The sequence below is a fragment of the Mus musculus genome, chromosome 18 (assembly GCF_000001635.26).
Source record: "Mus musculus strain C57BL/6J chromosome 18, GRCm38.p6 C57BL/6J".
Classification (NCBI taxonomy): Eukaryota; Metazoa; Chordata; class Mammalia; order Rodentia; family Muridae; genus Mus; species Mus musculus.
In genome coordinates, this window is record NC_000084.6 from 14,834,366 (window position 1) to 14,860,387 (window position 26,022).

At 38.1% G+C, this 26,022-nt stretch overlaps 1 protein-coding gene across 4 annotated transcripts in view; it reads left to right on the forward strand.

Moving 5' to 3' along the window:
* The window catches only part of Taf4b (TATA-box binding protein associated factor 4b), a 177,224-nt gene that overhangs the window by 51,165 nt on the left and 100,037 nt on the right, over window positions 1-26,022 (forward strand). For all 4 annotated transcript variants that reach the window (XR_877141.1, NM_001100449.2, NM_001369357.1 and 1 more), the window contains 4 exons: window positions 1,427-1,557; window positions 7,540-7,665; window positions 10,049-10,105; window positions 24,807-24,911. Coding sequence is in view for 3 of the 4 variants with exons in the window: in NM_001100449.2 (NP_001093919.1) it covers window positions 1,427-1,557; window positions 7,540-7,665; window positions 10,049-10,105; window positions 24,807-24,911 (419 nt within the window). In the remaining variant the exon portion in view is untranslated. The remainder of the gene's footprint in view (window positions 1-1,426; window positions 1,558-7,539; window positions 7,666-10,048; window positions 10,106-24,806; window positions 24,912-26,022) is intronic.

The following is a 26,022-nucleotide window of genomic DNA, read 5'->3' on the forward strand; positions in this document are numbered from 1 at the left end:
CTACTAAGTCATCTCTTCAGCCCAGTTGGGGGATAATGTTAACCACTGATTGTTTTGAAACTTTACTGTTCCTTGTTTAGCAGACCCAACTAATTGTTTATGCTGAACATTTTAATGACGTTGTGTCTTTGTAGTAGGTTTTTCTTTTCCCTCTATTTCAGTCTGAATTTGGAAATGATTAATGATTCAAGGCTTAGTTTAAAAGAAGTTGGATAATTTTAAATTTTCTTCCTATTTAGTTTACTATGAACTACATTTCAAATTAAAATTTAAATTTACTGTGTGGTAATGTCAAAGTGTATTTGAATTGTAATTTAAATTATGCTTTTGCTGTAGTTCAGCCTTTGAGAATATGAGTTTGTATTATATAAATTAGCATACAAGAATCAAACACTACTTTTAAATTACATGAAGATATACATAGGGGTGAGTGTGTGTGTGTGTGTGTGTGTGTGTGTGTGTGTGTGTGTTTTAAAACAACCACAGAGGCCTTGAGAAGTAGCTCAGTGGATAAAACACTTCTCTGCAAATATGAGAACTAGATCCTTAGTACGTCACACACTTGTGAATATACATTCATGCATGTACAACATACACCTAGGCAAACACAGACACATATACACAGGGACTTTAAAAATACATCTACCTTAGATTACTTATTGCCTGTGGGTTTAGATTTGCATATCTACTGAGGCAGCCAGGTATATTGCTCCTAAGAAACAGTTTAAACACTGATATGATTGTTTTTAAGAGAGCTACTGCTCTTGTGTTTGCCATTTAATTTTTTCCCTAAAACTTTCTTTCTTATTATGACCAGGAAAAAGCAATTTGTTCATAAAATAAAGAAGTTATTAAATTTGATAATGAAATGATGAGGTTTTGAGCATATTTCAGCTTGTAATTTAACAGGTAAATTTATGAAAACATAAGTAGTGCAAAATATAATTGACAAGAAATATATAGGTACGTTTTATAGACACGGAATTAACAGATTTATAATTTAAGTTCACTGAAATAAATGTCATGAATTATTAACAGTGTCAAACAGGGTAAAATGTGACTTTCTATTTTTTTAATTAATAAAATTAACAGAATATAGCACTAATTTCTGAAGTTACCATTTTCCTCCCTGAACACTAAACTTGATTTGTGTTCTTATTAACTTTGTCCTATAAATGACCTTGCAAGGAGAATGATTGTAGAGGCTAAGGGAAACAATGTCTATATTTTCTGAGGCTCCAGGCTAGGTTTTATTAATGTAATGCCTAAGATCTTTGAAGTTGTGACTTTACCAGGAAAATCATAATCTCCAAACCTTTATTCATAATGGGTATGACTTCCAGGGGGAACTGAATACCTGCTGTGCTAATTATTTCAATTATAAGCCACCACTAAAACATGTAATGGATTTTCTCTGCTTCTACAGGTAAAAAGCATGACATTACAGAACTTAACTCTGATGCTGTGAACTTGATCTCCCATGCAACACAGGAGAGATTACGAGGCCTTCTAGAGAAACTAACTACAATTGCTCAGCATCGAATGACTATTTACAAGGTAAAGAAACCATTAAGGAAATACAGACCTTCATCTCCTGAGCAGTATTAACAGTAGTTTCATAGACAAGGTCCATATCTGGATGCATTTTTAGAATGGTTGAGACATATTTCTTGTTAGTAGGAAAGCATTTTCCTTAATTGTTTTACTTAGATGTGCTTACATAGTAAATCAAATTAAAATGGGTTTGAAGTAGTATCCAAAGTAAGTTTGTTGTCATTTGGAATATGCACCTGTCTTGCCTGAGGCTCTCCTCAAGGCTTGGTTAGGCAGAAGGTTGTGTTAGGATGGAAGATTGGTTGTGTTCTCTTTGCTGGTCTGGACTCTGCTAGCGGCCATGTAAGTTTTAGTTACGTGATGATGTTGAGTGCTGACCCTGGTGTCAGGCATTACTGTTCTTAGTTGCTGTTAGGAAACACTAAATGCAAGAAGAGCCTGTCTAGTGGTGTAGCAAGTAGCTTGTCAAGATGAAAGCACCTACTGTATTTGAATTGTAGTTTTTATTGCTTCTTGGTCTTTAGGGTAAGATCAGTTTTGAACTGGTTTCAGAGGTGAACAGATACCCTGAATGATTATGGATTTTAAGAAAAGATAGTGGAATGAAAAGGAATAATAATACTTTCTTTATTAAGAAGCACAGAGGGCTAGATTTCCAACATATTGGTAAATAGGTAGCTTCATGAGGTTTTAAGTTTGCAAAAGGGCTCATTGACTGCCAAATCTTCATAGCTACACAGATTAAAGGAAAATCAGAATGAATATCTGCTATTGCTTCCCTAGTAAACCTGCAGGAGAGATCGTCTTTCCTCTGCTTCATGTAGAACTTCAGGAGACCGTGGTGGTTAAGGTTCTTACTTGAAAATTCTTTGTGACAATTTGTCAGACTGACTTAAAAATACAGAATAAACACCAGAAACAGCTGGGGAAACAAAGCATCAGTATTTCACGTGACAGGAGTCTAGGAATCTGCTCAATTTCGTAGGCTAGGCATCATTTCTGTCAGTTCAGTTGCTGCGAGTAAACGCCTTTTATTTGTGTTCTGATTCTTACTTGTGTCTTCCTTTTCTCCTTATTACTCTAGCTAATGTTTCCCTATTTTCTTAGTCATTACAGAGAACCAGAACATTTCAGTTTCATTGACTTTGCTTGTGTGTTCTGAATTTGATTTATCTCAGTTCTGCTCTTTATTGTTTCCTCTGTTCTACTAGATTTAGGTTTACTTTGCTCCTTTTTTTAAAAATTATGTAGGAGGTGAAATAAAAGTGTTCCTTTGAGATTTTTCTCTTCTGGTCAGAGAGTTACCACGATGGATCTCTGCCCATAAGAGATCACTGTATTTCATACATTTGAGGTATTGTCTTTTATTTTCTTTATTGTCTGTGTTTTGCTTTGTTTTGTTTTCCCTTTGACTCAGTGGTTGAATTTCCACATTTTTTGTGAATTTTCAGGTTTTTTTTTTTCAGTGCTGTCTTTTATTTCCCCTTCAATCTTCACTTCTTTGTGATAAGAAAAGAGAAGAAACTTCATATGATTGAAATTATTTAAATTCATTAATGCTTCTTTTGTAACATAATACATAGTCTTTCCTAGAGGATGTTCCACATGCGCTTGAGAATATATATATATATATTTTTTTTTTTTGGTCTTGGATGTAATATTGATACATGGTTATTATCTAGCTGGTTTTCAATGTTGCCATCTGTTCTTTGTTGACAGTCTTCATTCAATCTGATAGGGAAACACAGGGTTTTATTCAATAATAGAAGATGTATACATGAGGCTCAGGGTTCAATCTTTGATACCAAACAAAAAGTTGTAACCAGGTTTGCTTTATATTTGAAGCCCTTGTTTTTCGGCTTATATAACTTTTATCGTATTTCTGTTACTAAAAGAAACGCTTAAGCTAATCAGCCTAAAATAAGGAAAGGCTTATTTTTGGCTTACAGGTTAAGAGGCTGTAGTCCATGGAGGGCTAGACTCATTGCTGTTGATCCCATGGCAAGGATTCAGGGCACTAGCATTTCTGGTGAAGCAAAGCTGTTGAGCTCAAGGCAGCCAGGAATTAAAAGAGAAGAAGAGGGGAGGCTAGTGTCCTAATATTTCCTAGGGTCTGTTCTAGCTCCTTCCGTTAGCACATTAACTTGTGACCAAGCAGGCAACACATGGACCATTGAATAATGCAGTCTTAACCCTTTTATTAATACACATCATCCCATTCTTCCTCCTTGTCTCCAGCTAATCACTTAACTTCCTATGTGACCCAAGTAGGTCTTGGACTCCTGGATTCAAAAGATCTCTTGCCTCAGTCTCTAGAGTACCTAGAGTAATCTGTCCTTTGTTGTTGACCCTGATATGCATTTTTAACATTAGTATGACAACATAAAACAATCTTAAGTTTTTCTTTTATTGAAAGTAGGTTCTTTTCTCACATATATGTCTTGATTACAGTTTCCCTCCCTTTACTCCTCCCAGTTCTTTCCCCCCTCCTCTCCCATATAGATCCATTCCCCTTCTATCTCTCATTAGAAAAAAATAAGATTTCTAACAGATGATAATAAATTATAATAAGATAAAATATAAGCCATCACATCAGAGCTGGATAAGACAAACAAACAGAAGAAAAAGACAGCCAGGGCTATACAGCGAAACTCTGTCTCAAAAAAAACAAACAAAAAAAAGAGCCCAAGAGAAGGTACAAGAATTAGTGATCCACACATTTGCACACTCAGGAATCCCCCTAATCACTAAACAGCCCTTATAACTCCAAGATCCCTTCATGACTGACTCTCATACATTGCAAGTTTGGCTGTCAACATGAGATATGTCTTTGGCTTGCTCTGAACCACAGCTTCTATGTGCTAACCCCAAGGAAGTACTTCCAAAAGATTTCATTTCAGTGTGCCATTCAAAGCTCTGTTGTAGCCTTCAGGTAGTATCTTTTGTTTTATATCAATAGCATGTGTTACAAATATTTGGTAGTCCTAGGAAAATGGGTAGTGTTTATCCAACCTGGAAGACCTTAATCACTTAACTTAAGGATCCTTCTTAACTTTCTATTGTACAAGTGACTCCGAATCTTTCAAATGGAGTGATATCCAATCTTTTAAATAGCATGACCCTTAACTGTAAAATTATTTCATTGTTACTTCATAACTGTAATTTTACTACTGTTATGAATCATAATGCAAATAGATATGTTGAATGTCTGATATTTGGCCCCCATGAAATGTTGTTCCACCCCCCCACACACACACTCACACATACACACACTCACACACACACACACACACACATGGGACTTTAACCCACAGGTTGAGAACCACTGTATTATACAATTACTATTACTACTGATTTACCCTGCACATTTCCCTGCATTCATTCCTTAGCATAGCTAGAATTACTGTCTGAATATATATATATAAAGACAGATATTCTTCTTTAAGCAGAAATTATAACCACTTAATTAAAAATTCAAGTTTACTTCAAAATTACAACTATTTTATAGGCTTTAATTGTAATTATATATATTAAAAATATTTGGCCTGGTCCATCTCTCAGGATTTATTTTTATCCATACAATAAAGAAAACCTACTCCACAAATTATTTAAAAATGAGCCACCGTTATTAAAAGTAAAATTCCCACCTTTTTTTCTACTATAGACATTATTAGTTACTTTTGAAATCTTTTTCTTTGGTTATGCATAATAGTGTAATTAATCATAGACCATAAACTGAAATTTAAATAAAAAATAGGCAGTAACCTATAGTTTAGTACTTTTGATCCTGCTTGGTGGGTTTTTGTTTTGTTTTGTTCGTTTATCTCTGTATTTGTTTTGTGGGTTTTTTTTTGTTTTATATTTTATATTGTTTCATTTTTTAAGACAAGGTTTCTCTGTGTAACCCTAGCTGTCCTGAACTTGCTCTGTAGCCCGGGCTGGCCTCAAACTCAGAGATTTGCCTGCCTCTGCCTCCAGAGTGCCACCACTGCCCAGCTCTACTTGGTGTTTTTTCCATTGATGTGCAGTCTATGTGTGCTGTGGCCACAGAGAAGTTTCGCTCTTTTGTATTGTGATGGTTCATTTAGATGGGACTCACTTGATGGTGCGTTAAGTACTGGAAGGGGCGTGATGATATTGGGGATATCTGCTACTTAACAAAGGTGGTACGGCTTTTAGTAGTTTAGGGAAAGGCATTCATTTGCAGTAGCTGTAAGAAAGAGGTGAAATTATGCCACGGGCAGTTTTGTCCAAATTACTAAAGATAAAAGCATGGGAATGTGATATGGTTAAAATTTAGAATGCTTGTGCATCTTTTTAATTTAGTGTTTATTGTCCTCTTTAAATTAAGTTTCTGTCCATAAACTGTCTCCAGAGTTTCTGAACACAGAAATGGTAAAGATGAAGTATTTAAGAAACCACTGTTATTGTGCTTAACCTATATGCTTGGCCTATAATGTATTCCACATTTTATCGTGTATTTAACTTTAAAGACCATTTGGGAATTCTTGTATTAGGCTTGAAGTAAAATAAGTAGCACTAAGATATTCTTCTTCCTTAAACCATGCAATACTCTTTTGATCTAGTTAAATACCAACAATAAAAATTTAATTTAAAAAGAATCTTGGGCATATGAAATCTCTTAGTCTAAGTTAATTGAAGCAGCCGTAAGCATCAGGATAAAGTGGAGATGGGATAGTACCGTGCTGGGTTCCAAGCCTAGCACTTACAGTTGAGCTCAGTGTTTAGTTGTTTTGGCTGTAAGAGTCTTCCTAGGTGTTGACTGCTGAGGCAGGAGAGGGGTGTGTGTTGATTGGGAAAGGCCTTTCTGCTGGGTCCCAGACAAACCATGTATTTGTATTTGTATTTGTATTTGTATTTGTATTTGTATTTGTATTTGCATTTGCATTTGCATTTGCATTTGCATTTGTATTTGCATTTGTATTTTTATATTTTAGAGGGAGCTGCATGGCCATGAGTGAACAAACTAGAAAACAGTTATGCATTTGTTTGTTTTTTTGTTTTTGTTTTTGTTTTGTTTTGTTTTGTTTTGTTTCTTGGTTTTTCGAGAGAGGGTTTCTCTGTGTAACCCTGGCTGTCCTGGAACTCACTTTGTAGACCAAGCTGGCCTCGAACTCAGAAATCTGCCTGCCTCTGCCACGGTTATGCATTTGAAAGCACTGTTTTTGTACTCTAGCATACCAGGATAAATGGGACAATTTGAATTTTGTCATTTTATAGAATACTTAAAATAAGAAATTATAGTTTCTTGTTACAGCTCTCATTTGTAAATTATATGCTTTCCCACTACTTGGGAGTCCTAAGGCAGGATGATTTCAAGTTCCAGGGCAGCCAAGTCTGTATAGTGAGAATCTGCTTATAAATAGATAAATGATAGATAAATAAATAAATTGTATTAAAATCATTTTAAGTAAAGTGTCTGTCTAAATTAAACTAAATTAAGGGACTCTCCAAACCAGGCCTTTACTATTTTAATGTTCCCCATTTTATGTTCTATTTGGATAGAAGTGTTTTAGTTTGTTAAGAGCAAGCCAATCTAACTAGTTTTTTCCCCTTGTCATTTTCAGTGATGTGATTGTTTCTTGCTTTTCATCTAAGATTTAATTACTCATATTTATGCCTACTAAGATAGGAAATGATGTGACTAAGGGAGATTGAATTATAGGTAATAATATATTCTGTGTTCTTTTTCCTATTGTTAGGATCTGTTTGACTTAATTACTTTCCCTGTCTCTGAAGAGGCTTGCTAAGGAAATCTTTCTGAAATATAAATGCTTAGCCATCTCTCAAATTTTAAGGTCAATTAAAGTTTCTGGCTTTTATTTTGTTTGCTTGTTTAACAGAATAAAAAATACTGTCTTCTGAAAAATCTAGTTTCCTATGTGTGTTGGAATTACTCTCTTTGGTATTGTTTATCATAATGCCTAATGCAAAATCAGAATCATAAGAATTTTTCTCCCCTAGGGAAGTGAAAATTATATCTTGTCTACTGATACCAGATCACAGCTCAAATTTCTTGAAAAGCTCGATCAGTTGGAGAAACAGAGGAAGGATTTAGAAGAAAGAGAGATGTTACTAAAGGCAGCCAAGGTAATGCACTGTGTGATTTTCTAGGGATGTGGTCTGACAATGTGATCATAGTTGGCTTTATTGATTGACAATATTGCTTTTATTTAAGCCTTTAGATTTCTCTTGAATTTCCTAAATTAATTTACTAATAGGGTATCTCACAACCAAGATGGTGTGGTACGGTGTTTCAGTTTTTTAATGAGTCACAATCTTTTGTCTCCTCCTTCCTATTCTTGGTACCTGATATCATTCCTATGCACCTGCCCCTATTCACAGGTTAGAATATTATACAAATTTTAGACTTTAAGACAATACTTGGTATGTACCAAGTTGCAGTTAACAAGAACATCTTTTAAAAGATAGGAAGATTATGGTAAAATTAGGAATACTTTGAAAGATATGGAACAAACATAAATTTATGTAAAATGAGTTGGTGGGGGAGTAAGAGGGGAGACAGGTGGAACAATAGACCTGTGTTCTTCCTTTAAGCACTTTTGTAGGACTAGTAATACCTGGGTACCACATAAAAGTTCATTGCCACTACAGTTTTATGCTTTATACCTCCAGTCTTCTTTATAGACGTAGTTGGGGCTTGCAAGAAGTTGTGAAGGCTGGCCACCAAAGTCTTAGTTTTTGTTTTCAGGACCTTACTTTTAATTTCTCATATTCCTGAAAGATAATTTTTTCTCAGCTACATTCTAATATCTTCTTTATTTTTGAAACAGAGTCTCTGGCTTACCTGGAACCTTCTATCTACACTAGGTTGCTCTTGAACTCTTAGTGACTGACATCCCTCTTTCTCCTGAGTGCTGACATTAAAGATGCAGCATCACACGCAGCCCATCAACTGCTATTTTTCTGTTTTTAGTCTGTCCTGTGATGAGACAGGGTCTATGTAGTATGTAGCTCAGGCTGCCTTTGAACTCACTGTCCTGTTGCCATCTCTGAAATGCTAGAATTTACAGGAGTCAGTCATGGTACTTGGCTTTTCTTTGATTTATTGTGAAACAATTTATATTAATAGTATCAAAACAATACATTTTTGCCCTCCTTTAAGGAGTCCCTCATGTCCCCACAGTTTTTTTTAAGAATTTATTTATTTTATGTGTATGAGTGCATACTGTTGCTGTCTTCAGACACACAAGAAGAGGGCTTTGGATCCCATTACAGATGGTTGTGATCTATCATGTGGTTGCTGAACTCAGGGAATTGAATTCAGGACCCCTGGAAGAGCAGTCAGTGCTCTTAACCACTAAGCCATCTCTCCAGCCCATGTTCCCACATTTTCTTGCATTTATTTCATTTCTACTCTTTTCCTTACTCTTTGTATGCAGCACACACACACACACACACACACACACACACACACACACACTTTGGTTTGTCGGTATGTGTATGATCCTCTTGACATTGGTTAAGAGGGATTTTTTGGGTATATTTACAGTTATGTAACTGTCTATACTAGACAATTCAGAGAATCTCTGGAGAGCAGTCCTGAGACATTGGCCCACAACATTAAAACATTCTAGTGTGTATATGTGTAAAAGGTTGCTGGCAGTGTAACACTGCTGCCCATTGCAAGAGATACCTGTTCAAATTTCATCAGGCATCTTACTTGTTTTTTTTTCTTCATGTTCCATTTTTCTTTCCAGAAATAATATTTCATTCAGTAGTTTTATCCTGTAGGTGGGAGACACTTCTAATCTCTCACATTGTTCCTTTTTGTGTCTTCATTACTCATTGATCATGTCCGACTTTTTGTAATTTCTGTAATTTGAAGTCTTTGCTGTTTACTGTATCTTCTGTTAGACTGCTCTTCCCTTTATAAATACATGTATAAAACATGTATTTATACATGTTTTAGAGCATGTATAAATATCAGTATTATTTTTTTAAGTGCAGTAACAGATCTAAAACTCTAATAAACATATTGGACTGTTTCCTATTTGTACTTTCAGAAATTACCCTTTTCTGAGAGATTTGGTTAAAGTCTAGGTGAGTTCTTGATTTTAATAGTAGTTAAAATACCATATGGCTTTACCTAAAGATGAGCCAGTGTTGTTTGTTTTCACTCATTTGTGCCCAAACTTCTTTTCCTTTTCTTCTGTTCAGTCCAGTTTTCGTTTTGCCATGTTCCAGCATGAACAATGTCATGCCTTGACTAGACCTGACTGACATTGTTAGCATCATTTTCAGTATGTGTTTCCTCCAGGCTAGAACTGCAGCAGCCGGCCAGATGACGAGGGGGGTGGGGGGCGAGGGCTGGAGTGCGGCTAGACCAGATCGAGGCATTGCCCCTGGAGCTAGGGTTTTCAATCACAGGAGAAATCATCATTTATTAAATATTTAATAGCAATGCTCGTGTTTAGATGATTTCTATTAAAATTTTCTTTTCCTTTGACAGAGTCGCTCCAATAAAGAAGATCCAGAGCAGCTGAGATTAAAACAAAAAGCCAAAGAGGTAGGACTTTCAAGTTACTGTTCTGGTCTTTGTGTTTGAGGGAAGGTTGGCAGCCTCACTCTTGGCAATTAGGTCAGGGTTTATTTTACTGTTGCATACCATTTGCAAAAGCCTTGGGGAAGGACAGGAACTGCTGGAGGCAAGGGCAGTACTTCAAATGAGGTCAGTGAGCTATGTGCTCTCCTTTTAAAATTTATTTCCAAGGCTTAGGCCTTTCTGGAAATGGCTCTTTGTAAACTGCAACCATATACTTGGAGGAATATAGTGTGGGATTAAAAGAAAGAAAAAAGAAACTTTTGAGATTTAGCATCTGGGACTGTACAATAGGCTACATTTTTCCAGGGTAATTGTTCGTTTTGTAAATCTGATACTGCTTATAATTCTTTGGCTGGGAGGCGGTACTGGGATTTAGTTTTAAATGGAAAATGCCTCTGGCTTTTAATTTTCTGGGCCCAGCAGTTTTCTGTTCTGGAATGGAGCCCTTGTTTCACACAGTTCATGTTTAGCTGCAGGGGTTTTAGTTTATAGCTTAGACTGGTTAAGCTTTTACTCCCAGAGGCCTCTGCATAGCAACTGTAGAAATCAACAAATAAGTTCATTTATGTCTGCAGCCTCCTCTCAGTAGCTGACTTTTTACATTTCCCAATATCCATTTCCTGACTTCTCTAGCCTCAGAGAAAAAAGCTCCACTAATTGGAGCTTATTTTAATTGAGCCTTAATATTGGATCTCACTGGAGTTGCCCCCAGAGCTACTGAGAACAGAATGAAATGAAAGTACCTAAGGTTGAAAGGATGTGTGTGTGTGTGTGTGTGTGTGTGTGTGTGTGTGTGTGTGTGTGTGTGAAAGTGAAATTTTTCACTTGACCTACAGATTCTTTTCCCTCCTGAATAAATCATCAAGCCTGTTCCCATTCCTGGTTAAGGATCTGACAGAACATGATAATAAAGACAATTGAGGTGTGAGATGTGTGATAGGAAGCTGAAGAAATTGGTTTCTATAGTTACTTGACTGATTTCATACAATTTTTAAGGATCTTTGTGCTAAATCCGAGTGATTTCCTGAGCAACCTTTTTCCTTAACTGTGCCTCTTGAACTATGAAATTTGTTGTCTTCGGCATCACAGCACTTGGCACCTGGGTGCCAGCAGCAGCAGGTTATTTATAATGTTCCAAGGCCCTTATTGTTTGGATTAATGTGGGAGCTGAGGCAAAACACATGGAAATTAAAGATTCTTAGAATCAACGTGTTGTATTTTCTGTAGCATAGAGAAAGAAAATACATGAACTCTGGGTAAAGGGGTATAATGATTAGGGCAAGAAAGGAAGAACATTAATGTGTTGGAACCAGAGTCACTTTAAGCAAATTGTTTCTTATTTTAAATTCCTTCCAGTAGAAATGTATCTAACACTTAACCTGAGAAACATGTCTACCATTCTTTCTAAGCAAACCTAGATTAATGATAGATATGGGTAGCCGTGCCACTTGCTCTGAGCTTTGGGTATCTCTTCTTGGATACTTCTATCTTGGAAAGTTAATTGTCTTACCCTGTGTGTTGTTGCTTCATAAACATGGGCATTTAGTTGTTTTTTTTTTTCTTCAGCTCTGAAAGAGGTCGTTTTGTTTCATGAAGTCACTATGTAGCTAGCAATCCTGGAGCTGTGGGTCACGGTGCAGCTTCTTTACGGAAGTGGAGAGCACATCTGCCTTTTGTTCTTTCCTTTGCACTTCTATTTACTGTTTCTTTTTCATGCAAAGTTAAAAGAAATATAATTTCCTTCCAGCTTTTTTTAAAAAGTCTTCTACAGTAAATCCACTATGATCAAAAGGAATCAAATATCTTGGCCTGGGTCAAAGAAGAGAGCCCTTCTGTAGTATTTATTTTTGCAAAGTTGTTAGTTTCAAAGCTAAATATTCTCATTTTTGTCTTCCTTCTATCCCTTTAAGAGTCATACACCTGGGTATTTTAATTATAGAAATATTATCTCTATCTTACTCTGGAGTTGAAATATTCTCTTGTAAAGTAATTTATAAAGGTATGCACTTGTAGAAGTTGTAATACTGTAGTTTGTTATTTTGGTATTAAGTAAAAAATTTTCTTGATTTAATTGGAAGATTCGTGCTGTTTTGTAGTGGTTGCTCTTATTAGAACAGCTTTGTTTCCCTTTGCAAACTGGTCGCTGGAAATGGACCAATGACAGCATTATAAATGCGGAATTACAAAAGAGCTGCTTAAAGAAGTTGTAGGCTTTGTTTAGGCTTGGAGATGTGTCAGCAAGGGTGTTTATCATGTTTCAAATCATGCCTAAATCTAGACTTTGAATTGTTAATGACTACAGCTTTGATACTGATAGTCCTCTTAGGGTTTTCCTTTTTTTCTTCTAAAATAATTTTAGAAACTTCGTATTTTTATGTTTAGTTTATAGGACAATCTGTTAAATTGGCAGGTTTTTATGAAGGTATCTAGTGATTGCTTTTTTTCTTGTATTGACTTCTTCAAATGCTGCTGTTATCTGGTTGCCTTTGGGTTTGCCTTCAGCCTAGTCTCAGCCCAATGCAATGGCTCCTGCTACATACTGTTGGCTTTGACCTGACAGGTTATCCATTTAGAAAGAAACCTTACTGCTGTCTATCGAAATGGCTTGGGCCATCTGTGTAATTCAGACATTTTTATCTTAAACTTGAAGGGTATCTTTTTCAGTTTTCAGTGTGTAGTATTTTCTGTTTGCTGAATTTGTTTTGCTTTGTTTTAGATTGTTGTTGTTTCTCTAAAAACAATTTTCACTGATGCAATTTAGGAATTAATAGATATTTTTCTAAAATGTGAATGGTGACTTGCTCCCATTTTACCCTCGATTTGTAAATCTTTAAAGTACATTACTAATTGTCAGATTCTAATTCCAAATAATCAGGCTTAGTACAGCTGCAGACTTGTCTGAAATGTGTGTTGTATGTTGTAGATTAACATCTATCTTGCCTTTAGTGTTTTCCTTTAGTGCATCACTCCAAATTCTCTAGGGCAAGTCATCTGACCTTAAAGTTTGAGCATCCTGATTTCTTAAAGAGTTTTTAAAATATATTTTATGACCCTTATAACCATTTGGATTTCGTTTTTTCTCCTTTGAGAAATGTGAGTCTTGTGGATCTGTGCAGAGTGAAAACAATTCATTCATTTTCTTTTTAACACTTAAAGGCATTCTCAGTTTCATTTTATATCAGACAAGAAAGGGAAAGAAAAGGACTACAGTCATGTATGTGATAGAACATTGACTCTGCATAGCAACCTGTGGGGAAGTGATTAAAATGTATGACAAATTAGAAACATATACTCTGAAATAGGATCGTTTTTCTAAAATAGATTATGAAACTGAAAATTCAGGGCACAACTCTCCTTAGACCACTATTGTATAATTAACAGAGTACTGCATATAAGGCCTCATTTCTGAATAGAAAGTATATTTTGAAAAAGGACATTTTGGTCTTTTGCTGTTGTTCCTTTATCTTTTTTTTTTTTTTTTTTTTTTTTTTTTTTTTTTGCCAATGTTGCACTATTTAGCTCTGGTTGCCTTGTTACACTCTGTGTAGACTAGGTTGACTTAGAATTCATAGAGATCTTTCTGTCTCTGCCTCCCAAATTCTGGGTTAAAGGTGTATATCACTACACTGGGAGGACATTATTTAGTTTTGTTCTATTTGTTTGTTTGAGACAGGGTCTCCTTATGTACCTTATGCCCTGGAACTTTCTGTGTAGACCAGTTTGTTCTGGTCTCAAACCCACAGAGATCCATCTGGAATTAAAGGAGTGCACCACTATGCACAGCTAATCTGAATGATTTTTACTTATTACCAAGTTTAGCTGCTAGCCTGAGATGCATCAGCCACAGCCCTCAATAGATCACATCCTCTCAGTGCCTACCCTGAGTAAACCCTCCCAGATTTACAATCTTCCACGACACTACTCTCTTCTTAATCACTAGTAATCTTAGTTCCTACTAACCTACATCAATTGTTCTAGTAAAGCAAAGGTTTCACTTAAGTGCTGTTGGTCTCTTGTTAATCATGGCTGTCTTAGTTAGGGTTTTACTGCTGTGAACAGACACTATGACCAAGGCAAGTCTTATAAAAACCAACAACATTTAATTGGGCTGGCTTACAGGTTCAGAGGTTCTGTCCATCATCATCAAGGTGGGAGCATGGCAGCATCCAGGCAGGCATGGGGCAGGCATAGCTGAGAGTTCTACATCTTCATCCAAAGGCTACTAGTGGAAGACTGACTTCCAGGCAGAGTAAGGGTCTTAAGCCCACACCCACAGTGACACACACACACACCTATTCCAACAAGCCCATACCTCCAAATGGTGCCATTCCCTGGTCCAAGAATGAACAAACCATCAAATTCCACTCCCTGGCCTCCAATAGGCTTTTTCAAACATGAGTCTATGGGGGCCATACCTAAACATAACATAATTTAAAAGTACATTTAGTCCAACTTCCAAAGTCCCCATAGTCTATAGAATTCTCAACAAAGTTACAAGTCCAAAGTTCAAAGTCTCTTGAGATTCATCCAATCATTAACTGTAATCTCCAAGACAAGACAGAAAACCAGCTGAGCAAATTTCAAAAATCTCCATGTCTGATGTCAAAGTGGTTTTCAGATCTCCACTGCTTTTTCATCTTTGTTGCTGCAACAAACTCCTTTTTCCTGGGCTGGTTCCACTCCCTGTTAGCTTTCCTCAGCAGGTATCCCATGGCTCTGGCATTTTTAATATCTTTAGGTCTCCAAGGCAGGTTCAGTGTTACAACTTCTTGTATTAATGTCTGGGATCCTCCAAAGGGTTAGCCTCACTTCTCCAGCTTTGCCCTCTGTAGCACTCTAAACTCAGGTTGATCCACTTCACTGCTGTTGCTATTCTTGGTGATCATCCTATGGTACTGGCATTTCCAATACGAAATGCTGGGGTCTTCCACTGCAACTAGGCTTCACCAATAGCCTCTCGTAGGCTCTCTTCATGGTACCAAGCCTCAACTCCTTTGCATGACCCCTTCAGTCCTGGGCTATTAACTGCAGCTGAGGCTGCATCTTCACCAATGGCCTTCCATGCCCTCTTACAGTACCAAGCCTCAGCTGTTCTTCATGATCCCTTCATGCCTTCAAAACCTGTACCACCTTACACATGACTCTTACACATTACCAAGTATAGCTGCAGCGCAAGGTACAACCTTTGCTATCTCTGGAATGCAGCTTCTTTGTGCTCTCAGAAAACACTTCCCAGGTTTCACCTCAGTGATACGGGTCTCTTCTTAATCACCACTAATTTCTTAGCTCCAGCTAACCAGCATCAATTGTCCCAGTAGTCTCTTTTATTCTGGACTTTGAAGCCAGAACCACGTGGCTAAAGCTGCCAAATTCTGCTGCTTGCTGGAACTGGAACATGGCCATCTTGTTTTATTACATTATCACTTTCTGTTTTCAAACTCCTTCACTGCCTAAGCTTGGCTGTCCTGGAACTTGTTCCATAGACTGACTTTGAACTGAGAGATCTGCAGGCCTATTTCCTAAGCACTGGGATTAAAGGTGTGGGCCACCAAACCTGGATTTAAGTTTTTCTTTACCTAAAACTTGCTCTGTTCTAGGCTGACCTTGAATTTGAGATCTTGTCTTTGCCTCCTGGGATTAAAGGCAAGTACTACCATGCCTGAATCTAAATTTAGCTGGGTAGAATCTTGTCACAAGGTTATGACCCCATAATCTGTTGTCTCCTAGAACACAGGATTCGGCTCCATTTCATTCCTTTATATTTTATATTTTTCCTTTCTAAGCTTGCTGTGCTTGTTCAGAATGCTCTTCATGAAACTTAACCAGAGAATGAAGTCTGTTGGGCTTTTCTGAGACTTCCTTTGTCAATGCAATTAATAAAAATCTCTTTACCTTAGCCTCAGGTAGACTCTTCAGACAGAGGCAAAAAGCAACCACATTCTTTACCAAAATACCACAAAACAGACTTTATGCCACATTCTGAAATTTTTCTCCTTTGAAATCTCTTGGGCCAGGACAATGCAGGGCCATGGGTGTGGGGGAAAGAGGGGAGTGGGAGAGAACCAGCGTCACGCCAGAGTTCCAGTGCTTTGGGTGGGTGGTCTGGGAGGACTGCACACGTTTTCCACATGGCCCCAGGTAGGCTTCTGGCTGTGTTAAGCCACTGACCCCACATGGTGGGTGGTGGACAAGGGGCAGCCAGGTTCTCAGCCTCTGGCATCCCACGATGGATATGGCAGAGGAGCTGAGAACAGAATAGGGGCCTGGGGCAGCACTCGGCTCCAGGGATGAAAGGAAGAGAGGGCAAGGGGAGAGGGGGCGCTGGATGGTTCCCACATGGATGAGAGACATTGGTCAGGTCCATAGCTGGAGCACAAGATGGCCTTCTGGCTGGAGATTAGACACAACACAGCTCCTTATCCCATCTTTCAAGTACAGCAGGCCTTGATGATCAGAGACAATCTATGGTTTTAGAGCTTTATTGTATGTAGAAAGGCAGGGAGAAAGGAGAGAAGATAGAAAGAGAGAGAGGGCGGCCATGGCTATGTGGAGAGATGGGGGAAGGGAGAGAGAGAAGGAGAGCTAGAGAATAAGAAAGGTGAGAGCTTAAGAGTGCGAGGAGGGGCCAAGCAGCCCCTCTTATAGTGGGCTGGGCTATTTTGCTGTTGCCAGGTAACTGTGGGGCGGAGCATATCTGGCTTTAGTTAGGTAACTGTCAGGGTAGAGTCTAGCCAGAATGCCAGAAGCTTGGGACATTGCATGACGGATAGTCTCGGAATTATGGACAGGCACCTGGTTTTGGGAATGGGTCTCACCTTTCTGTCACTTGTAGACTTCTCTTGGTTCAGTGGAGCAAGCCCCATTCAATCAAAATAGGCTGCCTATCACAGTCCCATAGGTCAACACAGTTCAAATTATTCCCAGAAACAGAGTCTTCCGTATTCCTACTAGGATGACCCATTAAGCCCCATTTAATCATTCTACTGTGTTTCAAATACAGAGTCCCAAAATCCACATTCTTTCAAATAAAAGCATGGTCAGGCCTATCACAGCAATACCCCAGTCCCTGGCACGAACTTCTGTCTTAGTTAGGGTTTTACTGCTGTGAACAGACACCATGACCAAGGCAAATCTTATTTAAAAACAACAACAACAACATTTAATTGGGGCTGGCTTACAGGTTCAGAGGTTCAGTCCATTATCATCAAGGTGAGAGCATGGCAGTATCCAGGCAGGCATGGCGCAGGCAGAGTTGAGAGTTCTATGTCTTCATCCAAAGGCTGCTAGTGGAAGACTGACTTCCAGGTAACTAGGGTGAGATTCTTAAGCCCACACACAGTGACAAGGCCACACCTGCAAATGGTGCCATTCCCTGATTCAAGAATATACAAACCATCACAGTGCCTGATTCTTCAGCCCCAGCTGATCAGAACTACAGATAAAATTCTGAACAACACCCTTCTCAATAGTCACAAATAATATAAAATACCTTGGCGTGACTCTAACTAAGGAAGTGAAAGATCTGTATGATAAGAACTTCAAGTCTCTAAAGAAAGAAATTAAAGAAGATCTCAGAAGATGGAAAGACCTCCCATGCTCATGGATTGGCAGGATCAACATTGTAAAAATGGCCATCTTGCCAAAAGCAATCTACAGATTCAATGCAATCCCCATCAAAATTCCAACTCAATTCTTCAACGAATTAGAAAGGGCAATCGGCAGATTCATCTGGAATAACAAAGAACCGAGGATAGCAAAAACTCTTCTCAAGGATAAAAGAACCTCTGGTGGAATCACCATGCTGGACCTAAAACTGTACTACAGAGCAATTGTGATCAAAACTGCATGGTACTGGTATAGTGACAGACAAGTAGACCAATGGAACAGAATTGAAGACCCAGAGATGAATCCACACACCTATGGTCACTTGATCTTTGACAAGGGAGCTAAAACCATCCAGTGGAAAAAAGACAGCATTTTCAACAAATGGTGCTGACACAATTGCCGGTTATCATGTAGAAGAATGCGAATTGATCCATTTCTATATCCTTGTACTAAGGTCAAATCAAAATGGATTAAGGAACTCCACATAAAACCAGAGACACTGAAACTTATAGAGGAGAAAGTAGGGAAAAGCCTCGAAGATATGGGTACAGGGGAAAAATTCCTGAATAGAACAGCAATGGCTTGTGCTGTAAGATCAAGAATCGATAAATGGGACCTCATAAAATTGCAAAGCTTCTGCAAAGCAAAAGACACCGTCAATAAGACAAAAAGGCCACCAACAGATTGGGAAAGGATCTTTACCTATCCCAAATCGGATAGGGGACTAATATCCAATATATATAAAGAACTCAAGAAGGTGGACTCCAGAAAATCAAATAACCCCATTAAAAAATGGGGCTCAGAGCTGAACAAAGAATTCTCACCTGAGGAATACCGAATGGCAGAGAAGCACCTGAAAAAATGTTCAACATCCTTAATCATCAGGGAAATGCAAATCAAAACAACACTGAGATTCCACTTCACTCCAGTCAGAATGGCTAAGATCAAAAACTCAGGTGACAGCAGATGCTGGCGAGGATGTGGAGAAAGGGGAACACTCCTCCATTGTTGGTGGGATTGCAAGCTTGTACAACCACTCTGGAAATCAGTCTGGCGGTTCCTCAGAAAATTGGATATAGTACTACCGGAGGATACCACAATACCTCTCCTGGGCATATATCCAGAAGATGTCCCAACCGGTAAGAAGGACACATGCTTCACTATGTTCATAGCAGCCTTATTTATAATAGCCAGAAGCTGGAAAGAACCCAGATGCCCCTCAACAGAGGAATGGATACAAAAAATGTGGTACATTTACACAATGGAATACTACTCAGCTATTAAAAAAAATGAATTTATGAAATTCCTAGCAAATGGATGGACCTGGAGGGTATCATCCTGAGTGAAGTAACCCAATCACAAAGGAACTCTCACAATATGTACTCACTGATAAGTGGATATTAGCCCAGAAACTTAGGATACTGAAGATATAAGATACAACTTGCCAAATGCATGAAATTCAAGAAGAACGAAGACCAAAGTGTAGACACCTTACCCTTTCTTAGAAATGGGAACAAAACACCCATAGAAGGAGTTACAGAGACAAAATTTGGAAGTGTGACGAAAGGATGGACCATCTAGTGATTGCCATATGCAGGGATCCATCCCATAATCAGCTTCCAAATGCTGACACCATTGCATACACTAGCAAGATTTTGCTGAAAGGACCCAGATATAGCTCTCTCTTGTGAGACTATGCCGGGGCCTAGCAAACACAGAAGTGGATGATCACAGTCAGCTATTGAATGGACCACAGGGCCCCCAATGGAGGAGCTAGAGAAATTACCCAAGGAGCTAAAGGGAACTGCAACCCTATAGGTGGAACAACAATATGAACTAACCAGTACCCGGGAGCTCTTGTCTTTAGCTGCATATGTATCAAAAGATGGCCTAGTTGGCCATCACTGCAAAGAGAGGCCCATTGGACTTGCAAACTTTATATGCCCCAGTACAGGGGAACACCAGGGCCAAAAAGGGGGAGTGGGTGGGTAGGGGATTGGGGGGGTGGGTATGGGGGACCTTTGGGATAGCATTGAAAATGTAAACGATGAAAATACCTAATAAAAAAAAAAAGAAAAAAAATTCTGAACATCACATAAATGATCTCTCTCAGCAGTGTCTTTACTTCCCTCTGAAACTTTCTTCACAAGCCAGACCACCATCATCTCCATTGCTCTCTGCATCTTCAAAGCTTCCCCAACAGCCCATTAAACTCTGAGTTTTCATTGGCTTTTTCAAGCAGACGGTCCAAAGTCTTCCCACAATCTTCCCTAAAACACATGGCCAGATCTGTCCTACAATACCTCATGACCTGTACCAATTTTTGTTTTAGCTAGAGTTTTCAATTGCTATGATTAAGACCATGACTGTAAGCAGCAGAAAGGGTTTATTTAAGCCAATTATTAGAATTCAGGAGTCACCTTACAAACCACCCAAACACCAAACTCAGTCACACAGGGATGGTTCATTTAACACACACCCTAAGACTGATCAGTCAGCCATAGCTCAGAATTCAGGGTCTGAAACTATGACACTGAACATTTTTATATGTCATCTTATAAAGACTGAAACAACAAAGCCACAATGAGCTCATATATAGGTGCTGGAACTGCTGCCCAGCGGTCAGCCCTGACTCAAGATATTTTAAACTTAATTTTAACATTTCATATTGATACTTAATTTGATAGGTTCTATATAAAGCTTTGTGGAATTTCTTAAGATTAACAAACCTGTGGTCAGCATGACCTTGTTCTGAGTCAAGCTACTTTTCAGTGACAATGACTGGCAGGCATAATACAGCAACAATATGAAATGGCTGGCAGGCATGGAACAAAATGGCTTCAGCTATGCTAGAAGAAGGCAGGCATCGACACTTATATTCCCAATCACAATCCATTGTGAAGGGAATTTGAGATAAGAATTCCAAGCAGAAAACTGGATGTTAGAACTGAAGCAAAAGATATGAAGGATTGCTATATATTGACTTGCTCACCCTGCTTTTTTTTATAGCCACCAGGCTTAGTACCACTAGTCCAGGTGCCACCACCAATAGTGAGTTGGGCCCACCACATCAATTATCAATTAGGGAAATGCACCACAGACAAGTCTGGTGGAAGCATGTTCTCAGCTGAGTTTTTTTCCTTCCAAAATGACTCCAGCTTGTGTCAAGTTGACATAAAACTAAGCTTTGAGTTACAGAGACAAATTTCAGAGCAGAGACTGAAGGAATGACCATCCAGAGACTGCCCCACCTGAGGATCCTTCCCATAAACAACCACCAAACCCAGAGACACTATTGTGGATGCCAACAAGAGCTTGCTGACAGGAGCCTGATATAGTTGTCTCTTGTGAGGCTCTGCCAGTGCCTGACAAATATAGAAGTGGATTCTCACAGTCATCCACTGGACGAAGCACAGGGTCCCCAATGAAGGAGCCAGAGAAAGTACCCAAGGAGCTGAAGGGGTTTGCAGCCCCATAGGAGAAACAACAATATGAACTACCTAGTAACCCCAGAGCTCTTTGGGACTAAACCACCAATCAAAGAAAACACAGGGAGGGACTCAAGTCTCTAGCTGCATATGTAGCAGAGGATGGCCTAGTTGGTCATCAATGGGAGGAGAGGCCTAGGTCCTGTGCAGGTTCTATGCCCCAGTATAGGTGAATGCCAGTGCTAGGAAGTGGGAGTGAGTGGGTTGGGGAGCAAGGGGAGAGGGGAGGGGATAGGGGATTTTTGGAGAGGAAACTAGGAAAAGGAATAAATAAATGTAAATAAAGAAAATATCTAATAAAAAATAAAAGGGGAAAAAACTAACCTTTGATATTCTTCAATGTGTCTGTCACAGATCAGAAGATTTTAATTTCAATGAAAACTAGTTTGTTGGTGGTTTTGTGAATAGATAGGTCACATCTAAGAAGTCTTTGCTAGACTCCCAAATCATGAAGATTTTCTTTTGTACTTTTTATACAAGTTTGTATTTCTATACCTTGAGTTAATTTTTGTATAACATTTGAAGTTTAGGTTGCTTTTTTATGTTTTTTTGGATGTTTTTAAACTTTATTTTATACATGGATGTTCACTTTCTCCTCCATGTCTTCCTTCTTCCCTTCCTTTCCCTCTTTTCCTCCCTACTTCTCTCCCTCCTTCCCTCCCTTCCTCTCTCCCTCCATTCCTTCCTTCTTTCCTTTCTTCCTTTCTGTTTTTCAAGTTAGACTTTCCTTTCTCCAAGGTTGCCCTGGAAGTCACTCTGTAAATCACTGTAGCCTTGGACTTAGAGATCCACCCACCTGTGCCTTCCAAGTGCTATAATTCAAAATGTGAACGACTACTGCCCATTTTGTTTTGTTTTGTTTTTCTCCCTTTCCATTTTTTTTCAATAGACATAATGTTAGACATTTAGGTGGTAAAGACAGATTTTGTATGTGTGATAGAAAAGAAACAGTTTATTTTAAAAGAGGGGGCGACAAGTACTACTAACAGAGTCTCAGTTTACACAGTAGTTCTGATCCTTTGTGGTCCTTTAACTAGCACTCACATTCTAGGGTGGTACATCCTTGGGTCAATTTGCAAAAACCCTTTTGTTGTATGGGGCGAGGGAGTTGGGTTCTAGGGATTAAGCCCAGAGCTTCACACATACTAGATAGGTGCTCTGCTGTTAAGCTGTATCCTTTACCTCTCAAAATCTTTATCAGGTCCAACTTAGTAATTCATGAACACAGTCATCTCTTCATTTGATTTTCTTGTGTAATGTTTTGTGGCTCGAAGCATACAAATAGCTGTACATAATTTCTCAGTATTCATTTCAAAGTATCTGGTTCCACCTATTCCTTACTAATATTTTGGTAGATGATTATTATTGTTTCTGGCAACTTGTATCTTGTAGTTTTGCTAAATGCATTCATTAAAACTAGGGTGATTTTTTTTTTTTTGTCTTACATTTACTTGTATACAATGTGTGTGTGTGTGTGTGTGTGTGTGTGTGTGTGTGTGTGTGTGTCTACTCTCAGCACATATAAATGTGAAGATTAGAAGACAGCTTGGGAAGCTAGTTCTTTTCTACCATGTGAGTCCTAAGGGTCGAGCCTCGGGTCATCAGGTTCAGCAGCAAGCATCTTGCCTGCCAGCCATGAGTGGGAGAGGAGGGTGGTGGTGTGGATGATGCTTTTCATTGATAATTTAGTTTTTCTGCATATATAATCATGTCATTCTCTTGAATTTTTTTCTGAACTTGATATTGTCTTCATCTTCAACTGCAGATGCCAAATCTGTAATAATGTCCAGAGAGCTTTCTCTTGTTCGAGTTTTGTCTGATTTCTTTGCTTTGTACTGGTTAAATGGTATTGGTTTTGAGAATGTGTTATATATAACTAAAGAACCAATTAAAACTATGGCCAGTTTTTCAGATGTTTTTGCTTGTTTGTTTTGTTTTGGAAATTTTTCTAAAACATGTGTGACGGAAGAGTTATTTACACAGTCATTTTAAAAACCTTTCTTGCAAGATGTGCGAGGGGACCCTTATTTGGTATGACTTATCTTGAAGATACCATATATCCATAGGGAAGGCCTTTAAAATATATTTTTATTTGATTTGTGCTGTAGGGTAGATTAACGAGAACCAGTTTTTTTGTTACATAGAAGTTCTGGATTGTGGCAGCATCAGACTCTTGACTATAGTTTTTATTAAAAAGGCCAGCAGCAACAAAAGATTTTATAACTTCTGAAAACCCCTATCTAACAATTTATTTATAAGAAAGCCTACAGCTTAAAAGGATTTCTACCCTATAAATTTTAGTGCAAATAGAATGTTTCTTAGTTTACTTACTTTGATTATTGGTTTTCTAAATATATTTATGCTACTAGATTTTTAAAAAATCTTGGCAAATAGCATATATTCAGCAGGATTTTATTTTCACAGCTCTGGAAATTAGGTGCTCTAAGATGAAGATGAGAGCTGGTTTGAGTGTGATGAGAACTCATTCATCATGCATGGTCCCTGTGCTGCGCTGTCGGCCTTATCGTTCCTGTAACGTGTTTCCTAAGAGTATTCCTAGTGTACGTTTTTCTCAGTGGTCAGACTGTCTTGATCCTGTTGGCTGTGACTATCAATTCAGCCTCAACAATTGTGGGGTTTTTTGTTTGTTTGGTTGGTTGGTTGGTTGTGGGTTTTTTTTTTTTTTTTTTTGCCTTACACAGCAGTAGGATTTCATAAGAATTGAATGTTCTTTTTTCTTCTAGAAAAGCTGAAAGGTTTATGCAGTGATATTTTATTTTTACTTTGTCTTTATAAAAATATATCACTATTTCCACACATAATCACTTTGAAATCCTTTTTCAATAAGACCTCTTTTGTGGATGGATACCTTCTGTATTGTTGTCCTAAGACTGAAAAATTGTGCCTTGTAGTTTTGGCCATTCCAGACTAATGTACATTACTCAAGATTTTTACCATGAATACAATATAAATCCACACATCCTATTTGCAGATGTTTTTATAGAGAACATTGGTTTCTGATTGCTGGTTCTCCCATGTTTTTTGGGTGACTTCTGTGGAATTGCCCTACTCTCTTAGACCCTCACTGAGCAATTTTTTTTTCTTTTGAGTAATCAGTGAATTTCCTTTTAGTGTTCTTGTTGAGAGTTAAGAGAGTAATTTGTAAGTCATTCAGTATATTAAAATTTCATATGCTCTGTAATGTTCAAACACTCTGCTGCTTTCCTTTTAATCAAAAAGGGATGGCTGAGGCTTGACCAATCTCCTTCTAACTCGCTATAACTTTTTCTGCAGGCACGTCTTACCTGTTTAATTGCATTAGATGCCTTTTATTTTTCTTCTTCTGTCTGTACTTCCGTTTTGCTGAGCACTGTTTCTTCTGTATAAAGATTAAGGACTAGGAGCTAGTGAAGTCACGACACCAGGAATATGCCCTTAGCTTGGAGGGAGTCAATATTTATTTTCATCTATAATTTTATTTGGGGATAAATACAGAAATTAGTTTTGTGATCATTTTCTTTCTCTTTGAGCATCTGTGTAAACACTGACTCTCCCTCCTCCCCATCTTCTAGTTGCAGCAGTTGGAGCTTGCCCAGATCCAGTACAGAGATGCTAATCTCACAGCTCTTGCAGCTATTGGACCAAGGAAGAAGAGACCACTAGAATCAGGAAATGAGGTACTGATAATTTTTTAATTGTTGTTGTTGGGATTTGTTAATGTTGGTTTTGTTTTTATGTCAAAAACATAAAGCAAAAAGCAAACAAAGGCAAGAGGCATGGAAATAATCTATCTTGTTCTGCATGATACTAAACTTTCTTTTTTCTGCTTTGCAGAATTTTTTATATAAATTCTGTATATTTTTATAAACTCTATTTTACCAGTTTTTTTAACACGTGTGTCTTTTCAACTCTATTTTTAATTATGCAATCGTTTTTAGTCTCTATTTCCAGATATGCCATTTCCATTTTTAAAAACCTCTGACTATTCTTTCTAACGTTTGTTAATATTCATTTTAATGTTTGGAAGGGGCGGGGGGAGGTGGGTATTGTATGTGGGTTTGGGCATGTAACTACAGATGACTGTAGTGGACAGAAGGTCTCAGATCCCCAGAAGCTTGAGTTACAGGTGTTTTCAAGCCATCTGACATAGGTGTTAGAAATTGAACTTGGTTCTTCTGCAAGAGCTGTATATACTCAAAGGACTGATCATCACCCTAGGACCCTTTCTGACATTTTTGTTTATCTAAACCTGTTTTATCTCCTAAGACTGCATCAGCCCTCTTGTTTCTGAGCACCAAATGTGTTTATATGGCTGTCTTAGTTTGAGTTTTCATTGCTGTGATGAGACACCATGACCAAGGCAACTTTTATAAAAGACAACCATGACTAAGGCAGCTCTTATAAAGGACAATATTTATTTGGGGTTAGCTTATAGGTTCAGAGGTTCAGTCCATTATCATCATGGCAGGAAGCATGGCAGCATCCAGGCAGGCATGGTGCCAGTGAAGGAGCTGAGAGTTCTCCATCTTGTTCCAAAGGTCAACAAAAGACTGATATCCAGGAAGCTAGGAAGAAGGTCTCAAACTCTACCTCCACAGTGACACACTTACTCCAACAAGGCCACGCTTCCTAATATTCCCACTCCCTGAGCCAAGCATATTCAAACCACAATGGATTATTTATTATTATCTTTCCTAAATTCTGTTTTAAAATTTTAATTATTTGTACAGATTTGTGTATGTGAGTGGGATATGCAGATTCTTGTCAAAATGCACGTAGGATGTCAGA